The 26487-nt window shown below is 53.5% G+C and overlaps 1 protein-coding gene and 1 pseudogene across 1 annotated transcript; one reads left to right on the top strand and one right to left on the bottom strand.

Moving 5' to 3' along the window:
- Positions 1-91: 91 nt before the first annotated feature.
- Lmnb2 (lamin B2) lies at positions 92-17588 on the bottom strand. The gene is made up of 12 exons (XM_008837092.3): positions 17340-17588; positions 10281-10417; positions 8242-8398; positions 7977-8102; positions 4938-5108; positions 4730-4855; positions 4423-4643; positions 3864-4137; positions 3563-3670; positions 3034-3153; positions 2797-2910; positions 92-2375 (listed from the first exon to the last, which is right to left on the bottom strand). Exons 1-12 carry the CDS (start codon positions 17586-17588, stop codon positions 2334-2336), a joined length of 1845 nt encoding a protein of 614 aa, XP_008835314.2. The 3' UTR covers positions 92-2333.
- LOC103737286 lies at positions 13611-14121 on the top strand (annotated as a pseudogene).
- Positions 17589-26487: the final 8899 nt, after the last annotated feature.

Genomic DNA, 26487 nt, shown 5'->3' with positions numbered 1-26487 from the left:
ACGTGAGCGGGAGGGTACGCCTGGAGCATCACGGGAAACGGATTTCGCGTCCAACTCCCACAAAGCTTTGTGCGCCGTCCCAGCGCCGCAGGGGGCGGGGACGCCCGGGGTACCACGGGAAACGGATTGCTTTGTCCAACGCCCATAAAGATTCGCGCGCTGTCTCAAGCCTCAGGGGGAGGGGACGCCCGGGGCACCACGGGAAATGGTATGCCGCTTCAAACGCCCACAAAGCTGCGCTGTGTGGTTGTAAATCAGGCACGGAGCTTCATAGCCAGGTCCTTAGGGAAACAACGCAGCCTGCATCTGCCACAAGGTGGCATAGGGCATCTCAACTCTTGACAGGAAGCTGAGCTACTAGGCCGAACCAGAACCGAAAGTAAAATTCCCAGAAAGACAAGCGCACTGTCCTCCGTCTGTGTGAAGGCCAGATCACCATTATCCAGACTAATGCCCAGAGTGCTAGTCCCAACCTGAGGCGTTAGCGACCCATCGGCAATTCGATGGGCAATATTCAGACTACAACTCCCATAAGACTGCGCGACTTGTACGTATGCACATGATTCACTCGCGCTCTGGATCTCTGCCTTGGAGCGTGCGCAATGGCCTAAGGCACGCCTACAGCTGTACTAAACTCAAAGTAGGCGGGTGTTGGCTGCTGCCCCGGCTGGAGAATCAACCTGGAAGCGCCTGTTTAAATCAAAGTGTTTATTGGAGTGTTGTACAAAAATTTCCAGTCGTAAAATGTATTTTACAAATCACAGGAGAAAAAAAAAAGGCGGAACACACGTTTGGCATGCATCTTAAAAAAAAAAAAAATCAGCAAAGCCGAGTAGTACACGCAGTGCAGGCTGCTCCTCGGCCGCAGCGACACTCGCCTACGTGCCCCCTCAGCCTGGACCCCCAAAAGCAGCTCGGACGAAGCCGGTCTGGCAGGTGCACCCAAAGAAAGGGGAAGGCGATAGGGCTAAGTGGTAGCCCACCTGGACACCCCAGCTACCACTGGAGACACGACCCAAGACCCACCCCATCGCTTCGGAATCCAGAGGCGTCTGGAAGCAAAGGGGTGGCTAGTGTGTCCCGGGCGATGTTGGTGGCATCCTGTGGCTGTGTATGAGCCCTTGCCTTTTAGGGGCTGGGCTTGAAACCCTCCTGCTCCCCCAACTCTAAGTGGGTAGGGCAGTGCGCCATCCCCAATGGCTCAGTAGTGACGTGAGACTCAAGCTGCACTTTCTGAAGGAAGCTACCAGTCACCGGTGTCCCCCACCTTTGAGTCACCCCTCTGGGGACAGTTGCCCTGTCTCAGTTGGTGGTCGTGGGTCTTAAACCCCTAGAGCAGGGTCTTAGTGACCTGCGTTACTAACCGATGTAGAAAAATAAATATCCGTTAAAAAAATAACGTGTGTCTGTGCGGGTGAGGTAACTGTGACAGGCCAAGGGCCGGCTGGCACCTGCAGGCCTGAGAGACAGTTCCAGCGCAGGCCACAGCGGTGGTGGACACAGGTGGGGCGACATAGCAGTGTGTGCATGGCCTCCCCACCCTGAGCAGTCACCAGTAGGAAACTCACAACCCCCATCTGTTCCCTCCTGTCTCCAGGGGTGACGTTCTTAAAGATGTCTCATGTGTGACATCTTCCTTCCTGCCTTCTTGGTCCTCCGCAATAGAAGGGACTAGAAGGTTCTAGAATCTAGGCTCAGTAAAGCCTCCTACTGCCCTCATGTTGAGGACTGTCACAGACCCCCTGGAGTCGGGACACTGCTGGGGTGGCCCTAGGCCCAGGTCCATCCCTGTCTGCAGAGCCACCAAACTATGACTGGTGATTCCTGAACCCTGCTATAACCTGATTCTGTTTGCCTGAATTTGTTTTGTTTGAGACAGGGTCTCCCTGTAGCCCTGGAACTCACTGTGTAACTCAGGCTGGCCTGGATCTCATAGAGGTCCATTAAAGGCGTGCCCCACCACACCCCAGTGAATTTGGTTTTTAAAAAGCATTAAAGAAAAAAACTCTCAACTAGTGACTCACTAGGTAGTGTGCACTTATCCACCCAGGCTCTGCAGCCACCCTGACCCCCAGGTCCACCTTTGAATGGAGGGAGGCAAATACCTGCCGTCCTCCACCCTTAGGCTGGAGACCCTCAGCCTGCAGGGTCCCAGCCCAGGATGACAGGAGGTGACCAGGGTAGGCGAAAGACATCCACCCAGAGAGCCACCTGGGTTCTCAAAGTTGCTTAAGAATCACCTAGAAATATACCAAAGGCTAGGGGGGAGCCAACCATAGAAAAATTATTTCAGTGACTCTGGTGGCCGCAGAGTAGGGGTTTTCACTGCAGGTTCACATCAGCTGGCAGCCCCTTGAAGTGGTCCTGGGGTCTCCCTGAAAGGAGCAAAGGGGACGGGGAATCAGACAGCAGGCTAGAGCCCAGCTTCTCCTAGGGGTGACCTGAGCTTCCTGGGATGCCAAATCCCACCCAGGGTAGCAGTGTCCCCTAGTCCCTGTCCCCCCCTTGCTTTGAGAGGGGCAGGACACACAGACCCAGTATTCGGGGTGGGGGGCAACTCTGCAGATATGGCTTGAGGCCATGGAGCTGGGTGGCATCATGGAACCCACAAAAAGAGTGACCAGGGATCTCCAGTGTGTAGGGGCCCTAGGGTTTAGCATACTATAAGGAACTAGGGTTTAGCATACTGTAAGGGACTAGCCAGCACTGCTGAGCACCCCGAAATCCTTCAAGGGACCAGCTAGCGCTGCTGAGCACCCTGATACCATGCTGCATGGGGTTGTCACAGCCCCTCACCTGCTGGTGGAAGAGATCCTCTTCGCCGAATTCAGCCTCCTCCTCATCCTCCTCCCCATTCTCGCTCCTCTGCACTGCGGGTGAGGACTGCCTTATATCCTGCACGGCCACTTCCTGTGAGACATCATCAATACCAGTGGGCTAAGCTCCCCAGTGTGGGCCCCAGACCTATGCTGGAGGCTCCACACTCTGCTACTGATTTACCCAAGAGTTCAGCTCAGACCCTCCAGTACCCACCTCTCCATCCGAGTTGACCAGCACAGTTCGGAAACTCTCGCCTGAACCCCAGGTGCTCTGGTTCCTCCACACGAGAGTTGATGGAGGGCTGTGGGCCACCCCTGCACCAGCTGCCCACACCTAAGAATCCAAGATGGTCCCCCATCAGTCACCTCAGGGCCCTGGAGATGTCCACCCACTACATGGTTCTTCACTGGGCTTGTCACCAGGATGTAGATGAAGAGACAGAGGGTACAGAGGCTCACACTGGCCCCAGGCCTCAGCTATCCAGACAGGCTGGGACCAGAAGCCTCGACGGAGTCCAGGCTCCACATCCAGAGCTCTGACCCTCCACTAGGTCTCAAATAGGTAGAGGGCTGGGCAAGTTACTTTGGCAACAGGGACCCCGCCCCCCAAGGGTAGTCATCCTAAAAAATGCTGGATCCCTGAAGTGCCTTATGGGCACCTGGCTACTTTCCCCAGACAACCTCCCAGCAGCCACCTCTTTTTCGCTGAGCCCTGTTCACCAGTCTGTCCTGCTACCACCTACCGTGACTGTCTGGCCAGCTCGCAGGACATACTTGGGCGTAAACTTGTATGAGATCTCCTCACCCTCCAGGACCTGCCTCCTGATCCTCCAGTTCCCCAGGGACTGGTCCTGAAATGAGGGCACATATGACCCCACTGTGGGTGCAGGAGGTGCAGCACTTCCCCCCATCATTTCCCTTCCGACATCCCCCCACCCCCCACTGTCCCCATCCTGCCTACTCAATGTCGCCAAACCTGTCTGTGACCCTGTCCTCCATATCCCCCACATCACTCCCTTCCCCCGACATCCTGCCCCATCTCACCTTGTCGGAGCTGTTCTTGAGCCGCACGAACCTGCCGTCCACATCCACCTCCTCGATGTTCACCCCACTGGAGGCAGTGACCTGCTGGGTCAGGCGGAAGCTGCTGCTGCTTCCCGAGGCGAAGCCGCTGGAGCTGCTGCCTGGGGAGTCCTGGGCTTCCAGGCGCCGACGCTTGCCCCGGCCCCGGCCTGGGGTGGATGCGCTGCTGCCGCTGCTGCTGGATGTAGTCCGTGACACAGTGAGCCGGGAGGACGGGCTGGGAGACAGCTTCAGCCTGCAGGGGGACGGGTCAGATGGATGGTCAGATGGATGGATGTCCCAGAGCACGCCAGTCCCCAGGTCCCACCCACCTGCCAGGCGCAGAAACACCTCAGAACTCCATCCTCTTACCACACCCCCTCTTTCCTTCTGGAGCACTCCACCTGTCCTGCCAGGCTCCACCTGTTTCCTCCTGTGACCCAACTCCTGCCTCCCCAACTGTCCTCCCCAGGCTTTCCTCCCACACCCCCTCCCCTCCCCCTGCCTTGCCCTGTCCCTCAGGCCCGCAGGCCCTGCCCACCTGTCCTCTTCTCCCTCCAGCAGCTTTCGGTAGGCCGCGATCTCCACGTCCAGCCCCAGCTTCACGTCCAGCAGCTCCTGGTACTCAGCCAGCTGCCGTTGCATGGCGTCACGCGCTTGAATCATCTCCTGCTCCCTCGCGTCCAGCGTCTGGCGGAACCTGTCACGCTCAGCCTGGAGGGCCTCCTCCAGCTCGCGGGCACGGTCCTCAGCTGCGCTGGCCTGGGTGGTCACGCGTGGGTGTGTCAGGCGTGGGCTCGGGTCAGGGGGAACTGCGGGGGTCCCGGGTGGAGAACAGGGGTCCTCACCTGCTTCTGGAGGCCCGAGAGCTGGTAGCTCATTGACTCCATGCGCATGCGCGCCTCCTTGAGCTCCTCGCGAGCTGCACTGGCTGCCTTGTCGTTCTGGTCAGAACTGAGCTTGGCATTGTCCAGCTGGGGGGGTCAGGATGATGAGCACCAGAAGACCGTGTGGCCCCTCCCAGCCTCTCTCCCCTCCTTGTCCTTCCCCGCCCACCTTGGCCTGGTAGGTCTGCTCCAGCTCCAGCCGGTACAGCTGCACTTGCTCATCGTGTTGGCTGCGTAGCTCCTCCAGGGCCTGCGCCATTTTGAGGTCATATTCCTGCTGCCGGCTGCTGTCCGCCTCCACCAGATGCCGCTCGTGCTGCCGCCGCGTCTCTCGCACCTCCTGCAAGGGGACAGTGCAGTGACCCCACTGCGTGGGGGCTGAACCTCTACGCACCTTGTATCCAGGATGGACACAGTATGGGCCATAAACACATTGGAGCACTACTCCGGGCAGGTCAGACACACACCACAGTGGGGACTTGGCTCTCACGAAGAGACCAGACACCAAAGGCCAACACGTGTCAGACTCCACTAATACAAAATACCCAGGCCAAGATGAGCCCAGCACTCGGGAGGCAGAGGCAGGAAGATGGCTGTTAGCTCAAGGCCAGCCTGGTCTACACAGTGAGACCTTGTCTCAAAAAAACAACAAAAAAAGATCAGCACAGGAATCTAAGCTGTGGCTGCTTTGTCTGGACAGAGCCACATCTGTGCACACCTTCCTGATGCCCCACATGGCTACTTGGGGCGTTCCCCGTTGTGCATCCCGCACCAGTTCCTTCCGAGAGCTCCTAGGTCCAAGGCGGCTCTTCTGGGAGCCTGTCCCCAGCACCCTTGTGGGTCCCATGGCAGGAGACTTCCTGGTCGTCTTTCTGGGTCCCTTCAGGGGTCTCCCCATGGCTGCTGGCTGGGGTCTCTTGCAGAGTCGTCCCACGGATCCCTTCGGGGATCCCGTCCCAGATGCCTGCACAGACGCCCCCAGGAGACTCTTCATGGACTCCCTTGTGGGTGGCTTCGTGGGAGACCCCACTGCACCCTTCACGAGGGTCTTCCTAAGTCCACTGAGGCATCGCCTCACACATTCCCTCAGGGGTCTCTTGGTGGATGCTCCAACCTCTCCCTCCACATGCTCCTCCAGGGGGGTGTCCTCCATCGGGAACAATCTTGTCCCCTCCACGATGTCATGCTCCATTGTAAATTCTGTCTGAGGACCCTCCACATGTTCCCTCACAAGTTTTGATTTCTTTGGGGGTTCCCCGAGGACTTGGGGTCCTCCCTGAGGCATGACCAGAGCCTTCATGGGTTCATGTTGGCACATAGGTCTGTTCATGGGCTCCTCTGCCAGGTCTGGTTCACTCACATAATTGGGGCCCTTCATAGGTTTAGGGTTCCCTGCAGAGGCCCACACCAAAGCCCTAGTGGTGTCCTGGGCTCCCTGGGTGTCATCCCCTGTGGCCGGGCTTGGCTGCATCAGGATGCTGGTGCTGGGCTGCACACTCATCCTGCCCGCTGCTCTTTCCCTGCAGTGACTGGGCCTGGCTGCTGAGGGGTGCAGTGCCCTGGCTGTGACAGCACAATGAGCTCTGTGACTGCTGAGGTCACCAAGGGGCGGAGCTGCACATGACCCCGTCATTCCCATGGTGCCTGGCACCCTAAGGGGCCAGAGGGGTGCAGGAGCAGGTGGCTGAGGTAGGAAGGCAGCAGAAGCCAGCCAGGCTGACCCTGTCTTCCCTTTGAGGGGAGACCCTATGGTTGGCTGAACAGAGACCCCCCCCAAAAGACAGGGCTACATCCTGATCCCCAGAACCTCCTGTGCAAACAGGATCTCTTAGGATGAGATAAGGCTGTGGGTTCTTTGGGAAAAATATTTTTCTAGCCAGGGCGTGGTCGTTCACACCTTTAATCCTAGTACTTGGGAGGCAGAGGCAGGCCACTCTCTGTGAGATTAAGGCCAGCATGGGCTACACAGTGAGTTCCAGGCCAGCTAGGGATACAGGGAGACCCTGCCTCAAAAATAAATAAAATAGCTGGGCACAGTGGCGCTCACCTGTAGTCCCAGCACTTGAGAGGCAGAGGCAGGCGGACCTCTGTGAGTTCAAGGCCAGCCTGGTCTACATAGTGAGTTCCAGGACAACTGGGGCTACAGGAAGACCCTGTCTCAAAAAGACCAAAAAAATAAAAATAAAAATAAAAAAATAAATAAATTAAATAAATAAAAATTTCTACATTTTAAAATTTATTTGTGAGGGATACTGTGCTATGGTGCACACAGAAGTCAGAAGAGAGCTTGGGGAGTCTGTTTTTCCCTCCTTGTGTGCCCCAGGGACTGTGCTTGGGTTGTCCGGCATGGTGGCAAGCCCTTACATGCTGAGCAGTCTCAATGGCCCAAGTTAAGGCTCTTTTTTTCCCTTTTCAAAAAAATTTTTTTTTGTCTTTTTGAGACAGGGTCTCCCTGTAGCCCCAGCTGTCCTGGAACTCACTACATAGACCTGCCTCTGCCTCCTAAGTGCTGGGATTAAAGGCATGAGCTACCATGCCGAGCCCGCCATGCCGAGCCTGCTCAAGATTTTTATTTGTAACTATGTGTCTATGTCTGTGTGTATATAAGAGCAGACAAGTGCAGTACCCACAGAGGCCAGAAGAGGGCATAAGATCCCCTGGAATCAGAGTTATGGATGGTTGTTAGCCACCATGTGGGCACTGGGAATAGAGCCTGGGCCCTCTGCAAAAGCAACCAGTGTTTTTACTACTTGTAAACATGGTTTTGGGGTTTTTTTCTTTTTGTTTTGGAGGGTTTTTTTTGAGACAGAGTCTTCCTGTAGCCCCAGTTGGCCTGGAATTCAACTATGTAGCCCAGGATGGCCTTCATCTCATAGAGATCTCTAAGGGATGGCCAACGACCCACGAGGAAAGGGAGAGACCCCACAGAGATCTGCCTGCCTCTGCCTCCCCAGTGCTGGTACTAATGATGTGCATTGCCCTACCCTTGAGTTCTTGATGTGAGATTCCCCATGACTTGAGTGGACACAAAATCCAGTGACAAGTGTCCTGAGAGACACAGGGGGCTGGCAAGAGGGCTCAGTGGATAAAGGTGCTGGTGGCCAAGCCTGTCCACCTGAGTTCAACCCTCTAGGCCGACACGGAAGCCATATACAGATGGGAGACAGACAGGAACCACAAACCCAGGGTCTGCGGAGAGTCCCCTCACCTCTTCAAAGACATTTTTGCGGAAGTCCAACTCCTCCCGCAGGCTCTGGCAGCGGTTTTCCAGGTCCACACGTGTCAGTGTCTCCTTTTCCAGCTGCTTCTTGGCCACAGCGTGGGCATCCTCTGCCTGGGAGACATAGGGTTGGGATCAGGGGATCCCAGGAGATGTGGGGCAGGGGGAGGGGACCCTGAAAGACTTGGGGTGGTGGAAGGAAACCCCCGGCTGGTCTGGGTGAACCCCAGGCACCAGCAGCCCCTGGACCTACCTTGGCTAGCTGGGTCCGGAGCTCTGCCACATCACTCTCCAGGCCCCGCTTGTCACTGAGGGCTGCTGCCAGCTCAGCCTCGCTCCGATGGAACAGGGACTCTAGATCCTTCACTCGGCCCTGTGCCACTGTGAGCTCGCCTTCCCGCTTCTTCGTGCTAAAAAGCCAGAAGATGAGTCATCAGACGGCACCAGGGAGGCCACGGTACGCTCATGGCGTCCCTTGTCAGTGATGAGCTTAACTGCCTGTCATGCTGGCACTAGGGCAGCTGAGGCAGGAGGATTGTTGTTAGTTTGAAACTGCCTGAATTATAGAGGAGGCCTCAAAAACAACAAAACAAAACAAAACAAAACAAAACCCTAGAAAAACCAAAACAAGCCTGGTATAGTGGCACACACCTTTAGTCTCAACACTTAGGAGGCAGAGGCAGGCAGATCTCTATGAGATCAGGGCCAGCCTGGGCTACATAGTTGAGTTCCAGGATAGCTGGGGCTGCAATGAGACCCTGTGTCAAAAAAGAGAACAACAAGCCCGGCGTGGTGGTGCACGCCTTTAATCCCAGCACTTGGAAGGCAGAGGCAGACGGATCTTTGTGAGTTCGAGGCCAGCCTGGTCTACATAGTGAGTTCCAGGATAGCTGGGGCTGCAATGAGACCCTGTGTCAAAAAAGAGAACAACAAGCCCGGCGTGGTGGTGCACGCCTTTAATCCCAGCACTTGGAAGGCAGAGGCAGACGGATCTTTGTGAGTTCGAGGCCAGCCTGGTCTACATAGTGAGTTCCAGGACAGCTGGGGCTACAGGAAGACCCTGTCTCAAAAAAAAGACGAAAAAAAAAAAAAAAAAAAAAGAACAACAAAAAAACCCAAACCAAAACTCAACAGGCTGGGCATGGTGACCCATACCTGTCATCCCAGCACTCTGGAAGCTGAGCCAGGAGGATCTGGAGTTCGCGTTCCTCCTCAACTACTTAATGAGCTCAAGGCTAGCCTGGGCTACATGAAACGCTGTGCCAGAAAAAAAAATCTAAGTGCAGTTCCTAGAGTGTGAAACTATTTTTGGGATGCTCATTGGACAGATCCAGACAGGAGTCTCTAGCGCCAAAGCCTCAACTTGCTGAGGTAGCTGGAAAGCAGAGGTGGCACTGGCTCCTTTGATGTGGCCTGGCACCTACCCTCGGCCCTGGGACTCCCACACAGCAGCTTATTAAGCCTGAGGCAGGGGCTAGGGGCAGACAGCCTGGTGTCCAGGTGCTGGCAGAGGCCAGGCCAGGCCTAGGGCCACCATGAAAGTCAGACGGTCCCTGGGGGCCCAGACAGAGGAGGGTCTGAGGAAGAGACACAGGCAGGAAAGCTGTGGGAACAGGGCTCCCCAACAGCCTTTCCTAGGAGTGGTAGATAGACCAAGGCACAGGGAGAGGAGGGTTACTAATGAAGGAGGTGCTGGGACTGCATGGGACAGAAACCCAGGCAGCTGAGGTGGACTGAACATGTCTAGGTGGCACATGATCCAGGGATCTTGCTGCTGTCCCCAGGCACACACGTGGGTTTGAACATATGTGTATGTGAGCACATGAGCCTGAGGCCAGCAGTTCCAGGCTGGGGTGCTCAGGGTTCCATTTCAACCCCACAGTCTCTGGGAATACCTGCCTGATCCTCCTGCCTCCACATCACCAGTGCTGGGGTTACAGATGTACACTACCACACCTGGTTTATGTGGTGCTGGGAATGAACTCAGGGTCTTGTGCATGCTACATGAGCACTCTACTCACTGAGTTACAAGCATTTTACCCACTGAGCTATAAGCACTATTCCCCACAGAGCTCCAGCACTTTATACACCTAGCAACAAGTACTGTATCCTACAGTGCCCGAGCACTCTGCACACTGAGCCAGATGCTCTACCCACTGAGCCCCAGCACAGAAAGAGCCTGGTCCACTGAGAGCTGTGTCCCTTGAGGTCAGCGCCTGTCTACCATGCGTGGGTGCTGGGGAGCCACACTGCAGTTCTGCTGCATTATGACCCTGTGTGCGTGACCCCTACCTCTTTTTGGCCTCGTCCAGCTCGGTCTGCGCCTTCCCAATCTCGATCTGCAGCCGTGCACGTTCCCGGGCCGTCTCGTCCAGCACCCGCCGGGCGTCAGCCAGCTCTGACTCGTAGAGGGACTTGATGCCACTCACCTGGGGATGCAGGATGGTGAGCAGGAGCTGGGGTCACCCTGGCTGGCCCTGCCCTCAGGCCAGTACATGACAGGAGATGACAGTGGGGACAGAGCCACCCTATGTCTCCATCTCAGATATGCCAGAGGAGACTGGGCTGTCTCTGGAAGGTCCCATCTCTCCTCCGTAAGCCTCAACTGGCACAGAGCAGTGCCAGACTGCAATTCAACCTGTGACCCCTGAGTACCAACACCTGGCCAACCCGTCCCCCACTGTGGCTCAGCCTGGCCTCTCAGGACAGCAGGAACTGCCCACAGGAAAGGTCTTGTGAAATTTCTATGTAGGCCGCTTCTGACATCAGAACCTGGGTGGGAACAACTATCCACCCAGGTAGCCCACTTGGTACCACGGACACTCAGGGTGTCCCAAACCATCCTGGGCCAAGCAGCACCCCTGGCCTTCACCCACTGCATGCCAGGGGCCTCCCCAGTCACAGAGGCCACACATGTCCCCCGATACCCAGTATCCCATTGCCTGGTTTAGAACCCCTCATCTCATGTGACATTTCCTTCCTCCAATAGACAGTGTCTCATGTAGCCCAAGCTGGCCTCCAACTCCCTATGTAGCCAAAGATGACCCTGAACTCCTGATCCTCCCAAGTGCTGGGATGACAGGCATATGACACTGTGCCAGGTTTATGTGGTGCTGGGGATGAACCCAGGGACATGTGCATGCTAGGCAAGCTCTGCCCACTGAACTACAAGCACTCCACCCACTGAGCCACTGTCCCACCCCAAAGCTGAAATCCCTACAGTGTTGACACATCTCATGATGCAGGCTGGGTAACACTCTGAGTTTGGGGGACAGTCTTCCCTGCTGCTTTGCCTGGGTCACTTCTACTCCCTTAAGGACAAACCTGGGAGCCCTTCCCGAGTCTGCCCTTTCTGAGTGTGCCCTCAGGGTCTTCCACAGCTGAGCAGAATCAGTGGGGGTAGGGGCTGGGTGGGAGGGTTGGGTCCCCTGGCCGAGGTTAAGCCATGAGCTTTGGGGCTGTCAGAGCCAGGCCTCCCCCACCACCTCTTGCCAGGGGCCTCAGGGGACACTTAGACGCACACAGCATTATGTCTCTGTTGGCCCACTGTGACCACAGCTGCCACCTGCTTCTCCCATATGCTGCCTGTCTGCACAGACTGCAAAGGCCAGCTGGGCCAGGGACTCGGATTTCACCTGGCCCATGTGCAGGGCATCAAGCTTAATGTGTTTAAAGACAAGTGAGGACAGACTGCAGGGAGCCAGCACTTCACACCCAGGGATGCCAATCAGGAAGATGGGCAGGCGCAGCCGTGGACGCAGCAAGGCCTCTGTGGATGCAAGTCTATAGGGTGCTCCCACCAAAGGGATACAGGGAGACACTGCCTGGCCCAGCTTAGCACTCCAAAAATCAAGCTAGGACACCTGCCCAGACACCTGCACACACAGGACCACTGCAGCACCATCCCTGACACCAAAGGAGTATGATCCAGCACCACCCACCCACAGGCAGATGGTGTCATGCACTATCCTCCACCCATGTGCTGGAGTACTACTCAGCCCTGAACAGGAGCCAGGCTCCAGCACATGCTGCAGGGAACTTTAGGGCTGCCAAGGGCATGTCACCTGGGGGAGAGACCCTGGGGGGGGTCCCTCCACCCGTCCAGTCTTAGGTGGCTTCTGTCTATTTAAACAGCTGGGACAGGGCTGGGGAGAGTCTGTGCCACTGGCTAATCACAGGAAGCTCCCATTTGGGAATGATCAATAAAGTTTTATTGGCACTTCACAATGCTGGGGTGCCATCTAAGGTGGCTTTGGCCCCACCACAATGCAAAGCTGGATTTAGCCACACAACCTGCAGAGTGGGAAACATCAGCTCCCTGTGAGGAACATGGCGTGGGAGGAGTGGCTCCTGGCAGGACGTCCACACTGGGCACTGGCCGTGTTTTCTGCTTTGTCCTCCATGGCTCGGGGCATGACTGACCCATATCAGTGTCAGAGCCTGGGGATCCAGATGGCCTGGGGCACCCTTTCCTTAAGTCACAGACATTCAGGGTGCCTTTGGTTAGAAATCTTTGCCCCCCCCCCCAGCAACAGGACACCAGGGACAGTAAAGGGCACCTCCCTTTACTCCCAGCTCCCCCTCGGGGAACCCTCCATCCTGTTCCCTACCACCCGTGACCACCTTGGACAGCCACCTCAGCCTTGTGCAAACCCCTTGGCACCAGCCCAAGGCACCCTCTCAACGGATCCCAAAGCCATATGTGGACGGCCCCAATTCCAGGTCAGAGTGAGTGAAAGGCGAGAGAGCTGGTACACAGGCAGCCTGCCTGGGGCAGGAGGGCGGGGAAACCTTGACGTGTGCCCAGGGGACAGAAGCACTGTCAAAGCAGTCCTCTATGGCCCCATCCCACTCTACTCGTGACCCGTACTTGGTGATTCCTTGTGGCTGGCTACACCCTGCCAGGCTCTGCCCACTCTGTGCCAATGGAGGCTCCCTCCATCTGTGATAGCCTCACCTGTCCCCTCAATTGACCAAGCTGTCTTGGGAGGAGTATGTGTTGCCTGTGTGGCACCCCAGGTCCTTTGTGGCCACCCCTCCCCCACTTCCTGTGCCCCTGAAAATCCAGCCAGGGCTGAGGACATGGTTGAGAGGGTTAAGTGCTAGCCACCTAAGCACGAGAACCTTAGTCTGAATCCCCCAGACCCCAGAAAAAAAGCAAGATATGCAGAAACCACAAATAAAAAGCCAGATATGGTGGCATGGGCTTGTAAGCCCAGCACTGGGGAAGCAGAAACAGGAGAGTCCCTGGACTCACTGGCCACACAGCCTGGCTAAATTAGTGAGACCCTGCCTCCAAAAGCAAGGGCAGTCAGCTCCTTGACCACAGAAGGCAGAGGCAGGCAGATTTCTGACATCGAGGCCAGCCTGAGCTACATAGTAAGTTTCAGGCCAGCTGGGGCTACAAGAGGCCCTGTCTCAAAACAACAATAAAAAATCCCAAGGGGTAGGAGGACTGGAGAGGAGGGTCCACTCAGTGGTTAGAACTTGCTGTCCTTCCAGAGGACCTGAGTTCTGTTCCTGTCACTGCAGCCCCAGGGGGTGGGCAAATACCTGTGCACAGACATAAACCAAAGTAAAATAAAACTTTAAGAGTATTAAGGGTCCTGAATCTGGGTTCACCTGACACCAGTCACCTCCATCATGCCACCCCAGTTCGACATCGAGATCAAAGTCGTCTACCTGAGGTGCACTGGAGGTGAGGTTGGCACCATGTCTGCCTTGACCCAAGATCAGGCCCCTGGGTCTGTCTCCAAAAAAAGTTGGTGATGACATTGCCAAGGCAACCGGGGATTGGAAAGATCTGAGGGTTACAGTGAAGCTGACTGTTTGGAACAGATAGGCCCAGACTGAGGCTGTGCCTTCTGCCTCTGCCCTGGTCATCAAAGCCCTCAGGAGCCACCAAGAGATGGAGAGAAGCAGAAAAGCATGAAGCACCAGGGAAATATCACTTTTGATGAGATTATCAACACTGCTCTACAGATGCGGCACTGGTCCTTAGCCAGAGAACTTTTTGGAACTATTAAAGAGATCCTGAGGACTGCACAGTCTGTAGGCTGCAAGGTGGATGGCCATCACCCTCATGACATCAGATGATATCAACAGTGGTGCAGTGGAATGCCCAGCTAGTTAAGCAAGAGACACTATTTCAATAAAAGATGATCTGACAGGGCCAGGCATGGTGGCACACGCCTTTGATCCCAGCACTCAGGAGGCAGAGGCAGCCTGGTCTGCCTGGTCTACATAGCTCCAGAGTTCAAGGCCAGCCTGGTCTACATAGTGAGTTCCAGGACAGCTGGGGCTACAGGGAGACCCTGTCTCAAGAGGACCAAAATAAAAAAGTATTAAGAAAAAAAAAAAAAGAATATTGAGGAGCCAGGTGAGGTGATGCATGCCTTTAATCCCTGCACCTGAGAGGCAGAGGCCAGCCTGGTCTATAAAGTGAGTTCCAAGCAAGCTGTGGCTACAGGGAGACCCTCTTTCAAAAAAGAAAGAAAGAAAGAAAAAGGATGGCAACTGAGGAAGACACCCAAGGCTGACCTCTGGCTTCCATGGACAGGACAGTGTGCATGCAGCATGGGGACAGGGCCAAGCTCCCCACCCCACACAAGGCCATACCAGACTGCAAGGGGTTGGCCTGCTTGTCTAAAGTCACTGAGGCAGGGGACTGGGGATCCTAGGCTGTCACTCTACCCCTGAGCCACGCCCCCATTCCTCACTGGCGATCCTAGGCTGTCACTCTACCTCTGAGCCACGCCCCCAACCCTCACTCCGGGTTCAAGGCCATCATTCTACCCCTGAACCACACCCCCAGTTCTTCACTGGGGGCCTCTAGGCTGTCACTTGACCTCTGAGCCACACCCTAGCCCTGTTCATGACTTTTGTTAAACCCTTTACTTGTTACTGTGTTGCTCATTTCACAGAGAACTCAGACTCAGGTGGTATTAGGGTCTGAACCAAAAGTCCCCCAGGAACGCTCACTACTGCTTCACATCTTCTCCTGGGAACCTGTCCCTTCTCTCAAGCCCTACTTTGGTACATGGCTCTGGAATGAGATCGTGGGACCCACACCCTACTGAGGTATAATGCTGGGGGCTGTGCTTCCTCATACTGTGGAGAGCAGCCCTTCCCTGGATGTCACCCTGTCAGGAACCTTGGAGCCCCTGGCCAGACCCCACCCAGCACCCCTAATGCCATAGCCTCCTGTCCCCTGAGGGGTGACCACACAGAATCCCACAATGCTCTCTGGATCTAACAGCATGCCTGCCATGCCTCTAGGGTCCTCTGTGATTAAGACCCTGACAGGCCAACAGTGCTAAGGCCCCAGGACCCCTGGTTGCCTGGCAACACCAGAGGCACCTGATCTCCTCCTCAGACCCTCACCCACTGCAGGCCCTGGTAGGACACAGTGCCTGCTGACCCCCTGCTGACCCCATCCCACCCCAGGTTCAGCTCTGTCAGCTTTGGACCTGTCCAAAGACCACGTGATTAATATGACAGACCCCCCCCAAGACCCTTCACCCCTTTCTGTGGACTCACTTACAGACCCTGAGTTCTCTGACCCTATTCATGGGTGAGCACCCCCCAATGTCTCCTAAGAAAGTGGAGAGCAAACATCTCCCAGACCCCCATGAGTAGGACAAAATCCCCCTCAACTCATTCCCCCTCACCCAGGGGGTCCCCAAGTCTCAAAATCCTAAGGGAGATAAAATACAACCAAATCATGGCTGTGTGTGGTGGGGCCACACCTTTGATCCCAGCAGAGGTAGGTGAATCTCTGTGAGATCCAGGCCAGCCTGGGCTACAAAGAGTTCCAGGCTAGCCCAGGCTATATGGGCCAATCCTGTCTAAAACCCCACCAAACTGGGGCTGGAGAGATGGCTCAGTGGTTAAGAGTACCAACTGCTCTTGCAGAGGACCCGGGTTCGATTCTCAGCACCCACATGGTGGCTACAAACCGTCCTTAACTCCAGTTCCAGGGGAAACTGAAGCCCTCTTCTGACCCCTGTGGCATTGCACGACACGGGTGCACTCACAGACATGCAGGCAATACACTCATACACATAAGATAAAAATAATAAATTAAAATAAATTTTTTTTGGTCTTTTTAAGACAGGGTCTCTCTGTAGCCCCAGCTGGTCTGGAACTCACTTTGTAGACCAGGTTGGCCTTGAACTCACAGAGATCCGCCTGCCTCTGTCTCCCGAGTGCTGGGATTAAAGGCATGCGCCACCATGCTCAGCTATAAATAAAATATTAAAAAAAAAAAACAACCCACCAAACTAAGACCAGTGTTCTACCCAGAGTGATCCCTGGATGGGTGTGGTGGCCCACTCTGTGTATTCCTTCTGAGAACCCAGAAATCCTTTCTTTGACTCCTCTCTCTGCACATTTGACCAGAAGCACTCCCAAAATTTCCCCTGAAGTATGTGAGCTGACCAGCCTACAGTTGTCCTTTGGTGACTCGGGAACAGTCCCCACTCACTGAAGCCCTAGAACCTGAGGGTCCCCCCAGCACAGACTCTAACCTGCACTCTCACTTAGGGGGTCCCCAGATCCTGTGGAAGGCTAGCCCCCTGTCCAATATCATCTGTTTAGGATCCCCGATTCCAAAAACATGCTTGTAGCCCCTAAGATCACAGAACCCACCTGCTCTGCACCCCATTTCAGAGGACCCAAAGATCTCATCACACCCCTAATGCAGGTAGCATTGCCCAGTGTGTACCTGTCTGTCTCTCAAGGGTAGGAGTCCCTGTGATCTCTGAAGCCCTCACGGCTGGGGCTTTGCCAGCCTATCTCTGTCTCAGAGGTCTCCGAAGCTGAAGGGACCTTAGGACAGACCCCCAGCACCTATTCAGGGTCCCCAAGACTCTCATGAACCCCTACTTAGGGAGGTCTAGCTCAGTCTCTACACATATCACTGCTGTTTTCCAAGAATCACCCACTGTTCTTTAAACCGACGACCCCTGGATGGGCGGGGCTTAGCTCTGTGTGCGCCTGTCCAGGGTGGGCAGAGCTTGGCTCGATCCGCACACTTCTGGGTGGGCTCGACTTAACTTTGGCTGTGTCACCTCCCGGGGTCCTCGTGAAGGAGGGGCTTAGCCTCTTGTGCACCTGTCCTTGGGGGATCCACCTATCTCAGCACCCTGTACACCTGTCCGAGGCATCCTGGGTGGGTGGGGTTAGTCCCCTGTGCAACAGTCCGAGGCATCGTGGGCGGGGCTTAGCCCCCGGTGCACCTGTCCGAGGCATCCTGGGTGGGTCGGGCTACGCCCCCAGTGCACCTGTCCGAGGTGTCCCCGGGTGGGCGAGGCTGCTCTACACCTTCCCGGGTCCTGAGGTCCCCCATACCTCGCGCGTGGTGACCTCCTCCTTCTCGGAGATGCGGAGTAGCAGCCGATCGTTCTCCAGCTCGAGAGCGCGGACGCGGTCGATGTAGTGAGCCAGGCGGTCGTTGAGCTCGCGCAGCTCCTCCTTCTCCTGCAGCCGCGACAGGCGCGTGGGTGACAACGGCGTGGCGGGGCCCACGCGGCCCGGCGTAGACGCCATGGCGGCGGCGGCGCGCAGCTCCAGTTTGTTGCCCCGGCGCGGCGCGCTCATTCAATCCGCGCCGCGGAAGATGGCGCCGCCGCCTGCCTCACGGGGCACGCCGGGACTTGTAGTTCGCCCGCCAGCGCAAAGCACGCAGGGAGCGGTCGTCATGGCGGGTGGGGGGGTGTTGCCGCACGGAGCACCTCGGGAGATGTAGTTTGAAGCTCCTGAGGGGGAGGCGGGTCCTGTTGTTTCTTACTTAAGAACATGGCAAGGGCCGGCGAAAGGGTTCATCTGGTAAAGTCACTTGTGGCCAAGTTTGAAGACCTGAGCTCGATTCCCGGGTCCCACAAAGGGAAAGGTGGAAACCAACTCCAGCAAATTGTCTCCCGACTTCTTCATGTATGTGCTCCCCCACCCCACAAGCGCAAACACAAAAATTAATAAATGTAAGAACAATTTTAAAAAGTGGCATTGCAGGTGGCCAACACCGTCTTTCCAGCACTGTAGAGGCTGAGGCCAGGAGGATGGTGAGTTTCAGGCCAAACTAGGATGAATAAAAAGATCATGTCTCAGACAGTAGAATAATGAAAAAATTTAAAAATAAGAGGGATGGAGGAAGCTGGGGAGTGCTCATAGCTCAGTGGGCAGAGTACATTGCAGGAGGTCCTGGGTTTATCCCTACCACCATGGTGCTAGGTGATGCATGGCTGTCATCCCAGCACTCTGGATTGAGAAGCAGAAGGATCAGGAGTTTAAGGTCATCCCCACCTGCATAGGGAATCTGAGGCCAGCTGTCCTACAAGAGTCTATCTATCTATCATCTATCTATCTATCTATCTATCTATCTATCTATCTATCTATCTATCTATCTATCATCTATCTATCTATCATCTATCTATCATCTATCTATCATCTATCTATCTATCTATCTATCATCTATCTATCTATCATCTATCTATCTATCATCTATCTATCTATCATCTATCTATCTATCATCTATCTATCTATCATCTATCTATCTATCATCTATCTATCTATCATCTATCTATCTATCATCTATCTATCTATCATCTATCTATCTATCATCTATCTATCTATCATCCATCTATCTATCATCTATCTATCTATCATCTATCTATCTATCATCTATCTATCATCTATCTATCATCTATCTATCTATCTATCTATCATCTATCTATCTATCATCTATCTATCTATCTATCTATCTATCATCTATCTATCTGAGGGGATGTTCAGGGGAGGTGGCTCAGTGGACACATCCCTTCCTGGGCAAGCATGAAGACCGTTCAAATCCCAGAACCAACATAAAGCCAGATTGGTCACAGCAAGCTTGTAATGCCAGCCCTGCATGGGGAGACAGAGACTTGAGGAGCCCATAAAACTCCTGGCCAGCTGGCCTGGTGTACAGAGCAGAAAACAAGAAGGGCGGTCCTCTGACTCCACATATGTGCACTCTTACACACATGTAAATGCAACTTGATTTGATTTGGTTGTGTACAGTTAAATGAAGGGACAGTAGTGCTCATTTAACATGGGCAGCCTAGGGAGTAGGTTTCTGATTTTGTATTATATGCTTCTGGGAGGGTTGTTCTTTATGGTCGATCTGGGAGGGGGCAGCACCCACTCTACATGGAATACTCCTCCCCACTCAGACACCATAAACAGCACCAAGCAAAGTCACTGTCATTGTCTCCATCAAGACCCTAGTTATCAGTCCATTCACCATAGCCTAGAATCCCCCAGTGACAGTCTAGGGGCGTGGCTCAGGGGTAGAGTGACAGCCTAGAATTCCCAGTGAAGGGCTGGGGCATGTCTCAGAGGTAGAGGACTTCTGTAATATTCCGAAGGCCTTAGGTTCCATTTCTAGAATTAAATATCTGATTCCCATTGGCCTGCTTGCGTTTCCCCCTTAGCCTCTGACACCCTCTGTGCCTTCTGGTTTATCCAAGCAGTTCCCCCAGGCATGCCCTTCCTTGCCTGCCCGGAATCCAGATTGCCGGCTGTGCCACTCCAGGATTGTAATAAACTTCCTCCCTGTCCTCTGGGCGCTGGGCGGGGTTCCTGGTGCACCTCACCCCCGCACTCCAGGGCTGGACTCTCAGTCCCAGAATACCCTGCGGTGTCCTGGGTGGGGCCCCCTTACACTTTGAGAGGCATCCTGTGATTTTCAAATTTTGGCGCCTATTGTTGGGTGACAGCGGCAGCCCAGTGTCCCCTCCCTACCCTGGGCCTCTCGGGTCTTCCTCATGGAGGAGACTGGGGAATTGGAGGACTGCTTTCCAGGAGTGGAAACTGAGGCACAGGTTGATCAAGGATCTGCCAGGTTGGCCTTGAATTTACAGAGATCCACCTACCTCTGCCTCCCAAGTGCTGGGACTAAAGGCTTGCGCCACCACGCCCAGCTTAGGGGAGACATTTTAAAGCCTTAATTTAGGAACTCAATCCCAGAGTTTAAAGACTAAGTTAAATCATAATTCAAGAACTTGGGACTCCAACTCGAAAGTTCCCATTGAAATTGGGGGATTGTCAGCTGTCTTTCAACATGTAACTGGACTGATTCAATTAAAGATGTGGAAGGCAAGCCCTTAACCCCAGCACTCAGGAGGCAGAGGCAGGTGGAAGTCTGTGAGTTTGAGTCCAGCCTGGTCTACATAGTGAGTTCCAGGCCAGTTGGAGCTACAGGGAGACCCTGTCTCAAAAAACAAAAAGCAGACAAAAAGCAAACAAATAAACAAACAAAAAACACCAAAATATATGTGTATATAGTAGTCCCCTACTTCCCAACTAGAAAAGATATTTTGAGACAGATCACATTCATAAATTTAGTAAATTATTTAAGCCCCGCATGGTAGTGCACACCTTTAGTCCCAGCACTTCGGAATCAGAGGCAGGCAGATCTCTGTGAGTTCAAGGCCAGCCTGGTCTGCATAGCAAGTTCCAGGTCAGCTGGGGCTGCAGGGAGACTGTCTCAAAAAGCAAAAAAGAAAAAAAAAAATTTAGTGAATTATTTCTGGGTATTTATAATCTCTTGTATTCCTCAATAATAAATTAAACTTTAAATTGTATTACTCTTTTGTGTGTGTATATGTGTGGGTGTACATGGGCCACCACCTGCTACCTTCTGTGGGTCCCAGGGATTGAATTCTGGCCCTTAGGCTTGGTAGTAAGCCCCTTTTATCCTCTGAGTCATCTTGCTGATCCTAGATATAAAATTTTATCAAAGGTGTGTGTATAGGAGAGGCATAGTATATAGAGGAGATCACTATGATGTGCCATTTTGGATCCCCGCTAGGGGATCTAAGGATGTAGTTCCCTTGAGTAGGGGAGGAGACTGTCACACTTTAATTGACATTTTGTTTGATTTTGTTTTACTAAGTGTTATGTGTGTGCATGCTGTCTGAGGGAGCACTTGTCACCTGGTTCCTGTAGAGGTCAGATGATAGCTCTGAAGAATCATTGTTCTTCCACCTTTACATAGGGTCTTGGTGTCCAACTTCTTCATTTCCCAGGCTTGCACTGCAAGCCCCTTTAACCACTCAGCTGTCTGGACGCCATGTTTTATCCCAGCGACCCTGGCTAACCATGAAGTAACTTTGTAATCCAGGCAGTCCTGGCACACAGAATGCTGAAGTATTAAGACAAGTTTTTTAAAAAAATATTTTATGATGCCAGGCGTGGTGGCACACACCTTTAATCCCAGCACTCGGGAGGCAGAGGCAGGCGGATCTCTGAGAGTTCGAGGCCAGCCTGGTCTACATAGTGAGTTCCAGGACAGCTGGGGCTACAGGGAGACCCTGTCTCAAAAAGACCAAAAAAAAATTATTTATTATTTTTATTTTTATGTGTATGAGTGCATTGCCTGCATGTGTGTGAGTGCACCCATGTCGTGCAATGCCAAGGTCAGCAGAGGGCTTTGGGTTCCCTTGGAACTGGAGTTAAGGGTGGTTCGTAGCTGCCATGTGGGTGCTGGGAATTGAACCTTGGTCCTCTGCAAGAGCAGTCTTAACCACTGAATCATCTCTCCAGCCCCTAAGATGATAAGTTTTTTTTTTTTTTTTTTTTTTGTCTTTTTGAGACAGGGTCTCCCTGTAGCCCCAGCTGTCCTGGAACTCACTATGTAGACCGGGCTGGCCTTGAACTCACAGAGATCCTCCTGCCTCTGCCTCCCGAGTGCTGGGATTAAAGGCGTGCGCCACCACACCCAGCAAGATGATAAGTCTTAACCAACATTGGACATTTTACCAAGTTTCTATCTCAAAAAAAAAAAAAAAAAAAAAAAAAAAGAAGAAGTGGAAAGTGAGGGGAGGCAGGCGATGGTGTGGAGTCTCCCAGGGTAAGTGTGAGGAACACTTTCGTGCCAAGCCTAGAATGTCATTTTGAGTTGCCCTTTCCACAATTTGATTTTTCCCATGGAAAAAGGACTTAAACTGGTCCTGGTGGACCAGTGCTAGGGAGGCAGAGGCAGGCTGATCTCTATAAGGTCAAGGACAACCTCATCTACATGGTGAATTCCAGGCCAGCTGGGGCTACAGGAAGACCCTTCTAAAACATTTTTTTCAAAATATTTTATTTTTTTATTTTATTATTATTATTTTTTGGTCTTTTTGAGACAGGGTCTCAGCATAGCCCCAACTGGCCTGAATTCGCTATGGAGACCAGGCTGGCCTCGAATTCACAAAGATCTGTCTTCTTCTGCTTCCCAAGTGCTGGGATTAAAGGCATGTGCCACCACACTCGGCTATATGTTTTTTATTTATTATTTTTATTTTTTTATGTGTATGTGTGTATTGCCTGCATGTAGGTGAGTGCACCCGTGTAGTGCAATGCCCTCGGAGGACAGAAGAGGCTGTCGGATCTCCTGGAATTGGAGTTATGGACAGTTGTTAGCTGCCATGTGGGTGCTGAGATTTGAACCTGGGTCTTCTGTAAGAACAGTCAGTGTTTTTAACTGCTGAGCCATGTCTCTAGCCGTTATTATTATTATTTTCTAACAGAGCATATGTTGGGGGTTTATTTACAGAAGAGTGGGTGCCCCACATTTGCAGCTGTGCCGTAATGAGTGTGTATTTAAGTCCACGCTCCAATACAGATCCCGTGACCTCCCGACAGCTTCATAAAATGGTGAGAGGTGCCTCTTGGTGTTCTCAGCTATATATCCTTTGCCCTCCCCCCTAAAAAAGGCTTAAAGAGAACTTTCAGAGAGGTTAAGGCACTAACTCAAGGATCCACAGCAGTGGAAGGCTTCCAGCATTTTGAACCCAGAGACCTTGACCTTGAGTGGAGCTGCCATGCTCGGTTCCTCCCTACCCCTGTCTCTGCCCCTCAGAGTGTCTCTGTCCCCCAAGCCTGTGCTGTGCCTACCTCCTCCTCACGAGTTCCTGTCTTACAAATGTCTCGGAGTGCAAAGGATGAGATGGGGTGACTCACTGCACGTGGAAACCTGTCCTCAGGGACAGGAATGGAGTCCTGTTCCACTGTGGAAAGAAAACATGATGTCACAGCCCCGCCCTTCCCTGGCTTCATGCATTCCAGCAACTTCCTGGTGACAGGAGGGGGCCATCCAGCCCCCTCCCTGCAGCTACATGGCTGGTCTCCCTGACTCCTGTCCTCCCATGTTGCCTCTGCCCACTGCCCTCCATGGCTCCCAACTCCTTCAAGATCAAAGCCCAAGTCCTCCCTGCCTCCTTCATCCCTGCCTTCTCTTCCAACAGGCCAGGCTCAGTCCTGCCCAGGACCTTTGCAAAGCTGTGTCCTCTGCCCTGGGACTTTTGCATGGTCTTGCCCTCTGCCCCAGGGCCTTTGCACTCCCGTTTTCTTGGAGCTTCTCATGTCTGTTCTTTTCAGGTCTTTCAAGTGCAGATGCCAACCCCATGGAGGAAGCCCCCTTCTGACACTCCATCTGAGACAACCAGGACCTGCTCACAACCACCAGCATCCAACCAGCATGTGGCAAGTCTGTAGTGAATAGGCCCAGTCTGTCCTCAAACTCCCAGAAGCCCAAATGGCGCAGCCTCCTGAGTGCTGGGATAACAGGCCTGTGTCCCAGGCCCTGTTCTTCCATTCTGCCTTAAGGAAAAATGGGGTCTACAGTCCTTACTGGGTTTTCTTTTCTGGTCATTCATTTTAATTTAAAAGATCCTATTCAGAGACCAGTCAGACATTGAAGCATTGTCTAGGGGCTGGAGAGATGCTCAGCAGTTAGGAGCACTGGCTGCTCTTGCAGAGGATCTGAGTTTGGTTCCCAGCACCCACATGGCAGCTAACTATCTGTGACTCCAGTTCCAGAGAATCTGATGCCCTCTTCTGGCCTCCATGGGCACATACATATACACAGACACCCACAATTTCCATGTTCAGATGGCATTTATCTCCTGAATTGGGGGTGATGTCTGCATAAATACAGTAGGCTGAAAGCTAGCTAAATTAGGTACTGTGGAAAGTGAATGTGGTAGCCACATCTGTCATCCCAGCAGTCAGTAGGTTGAGACAGGATTACTGTGAGTTTCAGACCAACCTGGCTATAGGTGGAATGAGTTCTATCTCAAACAGAAAGAGTGCTTACAACTCAGTGGGCAGAGTGCTTGTGGCACAGTGGGCTTAGTGCTTGTAGCTCAGTGGGCAGAGTGCTTATAGCTCAGTCAGTGGACAGAGTGCTTATAGTTCAGTGGATGGAGTGCTTGTGTCTCACTGGGTAGAATACTCCCCCACCTAGTATGCATGCCAGGCATCCCAGCATTGGGGAGGTAAAGGCAGGAGGATCAGGAGTTCAAGTTCAATCTTGGTTCCCTGAGACCCTGTCTCCAAAAATGCTTAGGAAAAAAAAAAAAAAAAAAAAAAAAAAAAAAAAAAAAAAAAAGAAGAGAAAAGGTCAAATGGGCTCACCAGGTGATGTTTCCACAGTCCAGCCCTTCCTGGTGGCCTCCCAACAGCAGCCAAAACACCCTGCTCCCTGGAGCCCCAGCCTTTGTCCTGGCAGTTTCCACAGCCCAGATGACATTTCCGGTCCGCATAGGAAAGCCTGCTTCTCCCTCAGTGCTTTGTCTGCCAGACCCACAGGGTCGTTACTGGCTCTCTCTACACCCCAAACACCGGCTCAGTGCTGTGCAGCTCTGACTCAACGTGTCTCCCTGTACACTGATTTTTTGTTTGTTTGGTCTGAGACTTAGTCTCATGTAGCCCAGGTTGGCCTGGATCTCACTGTGTAGCTGAGGATGTTTTGAACTCTTGACCCTTCAGCCTCCTCAGTACTGGGATGACACGTGTGTACCACCCACCTGACCTGGTTTATGTGTGCTGGGGATGAAGCCAGGGCCTCTAGAGCGTGCTGGGCCAACACTCTGTCCACTGAGCTACAAGCACTCTACCCCCTGGGCTACAAGCATTATCTACCCGTTGTGCTACAAGCACTGGGACACAATCACAGGCCCAGCTGTCAGTTAAGCTTATTAAAACATTGTATCTGGCCAGGCATGGTGGCACATGCCTTTTATCCCAGCACTTGGGAGGGTTTGGGGGCGGCAGGCTTGTTGGGAAGTGCCCTTATCTACTGAGTCTGCCTGCCAGTCCCTCACATTGTATATTTAAAATATTACATTACTGTGTAGTATATTCCGCGTTGGGATATAGGTCAGTGGTGGGTGGTGGGTGCTTGCCTCACATCCATGACGGCCGGTTTCAGTTCCAGCATCGCAAGAAAGATTTTTTTTTTTAAAGGTCTTTTTGTAGCCCCAGCTGTACTGGAGCTCACTATGTAGACCAGGCTGGCCTGAACTCACATAAATCCGCCTGCCTCTGCCTCCCAAGTGCTTGGATTAAAGTCGTGCGCCACCACGCTCGGCCCAATAATTTGTTTTTTAACTACAAAAAATAGAAAATTTTTTTATTGAACTGTGCTCTCTCGCTCCTTTTCCGGAAGCTGTGCGCGCAGTGACCTCGTATGGTCACCAGGTGGCGCCGCAGCGCCTCGCACGCTTCGGGACATTTCGCGCTCTGGGTGGGCAGTGAGGAGGAGGTGCGATGCGTCACCGGACCTGGGGACCGGGGTTGGGGGGACCCAAGCTGTGAGTCATCGGGAGCCCCCGTGCACCGTGGGAGACAGTCCCACGCGGGGCCTACACGTCCACCTGGTGTTCTGAGCTGCTGTCTACGCAAGGCTGTGTTTGGCTCCTCCACCCGAGACCCACGCAATGGCTGCGATCAGAACCGGCTCTCCAGCCTCAGTTTCCCCTTCTGCTTAATGCAGATAATCAAAACTCTGCTTGCCAAAAATCTTGGATGAAATAAATTACGCACTCCGCAGGGGAGAGGGACGGTGGTTCAGATTGTGCACTGCAAAAATACGAAGTCCACGTTAGACCCCGGAGCAGCCAAACAGAAGTGTCCGTCATCTCCTGCCAGCTCTGGCCTCAGTTTGCCCTCCGGGGTCAGGTGCTGGGATGCAACTGAGGCTGGCTCTCCAGGCAGCCGGCAGGGGGCGAGGCCGCTCAGCAGAGAGCTGGCAGACCTATGCACCTGCGCCTCCCACGCACACCCCACCCTGATACCCTGAAACTCGCAGGGTGCAGGGAGGGAGAGGGGGTGCCTCGCCTCTTCCCCAAGATTCCCTTAGGTCTCTGCAGCCCTTGTATCTGGGGGAAACTCTAACCTCTAAGGCATCTCCTGAGACCACCTGGCAACTTTTATTGGGCGCTTCCTGTTTACCTTATTTTAGTTCATCCCCCCCCCCCGTCCCTCCGTAAGGACGGTGTGCGTCCTCAAAGCACGGTGCTGGGGACCTTATCTTCGTGGTCCTTACTTTTGGAGGGATCCTCCGACGCCTCAAACTTATTGAGCGCTTACTGTATCCCCCTGACGTAGTTTAATGCGCTCACCGACCCTACAAAGCTGGGGCTGTTGACTGCATAAGTCAACTAAGGTCTGGGGTCGCCAGAGATGGGAAAGATAC

This window comes from Nannospalax galili, unplaced genomic scaffold (genome assembly GCF_000622305.1).
Source record: "Nannospalax galili isolate Female #2095 unplaced genomic scaffold, S.galili_v1.0 scaffold77, whole genome shotgun sequence".
In the NCBI taxonomy this organism is placed as follows: Eukaryota; Metazoa; Chordata; class Mammalia; order Rodentia; family Spalacidae; genus Nannospalax; species Nannospalax galili.
Note: the sequence above shows the minus strand (reverse complement) of the source record. Positions and strands in the feature narration are given on the sequence as shown.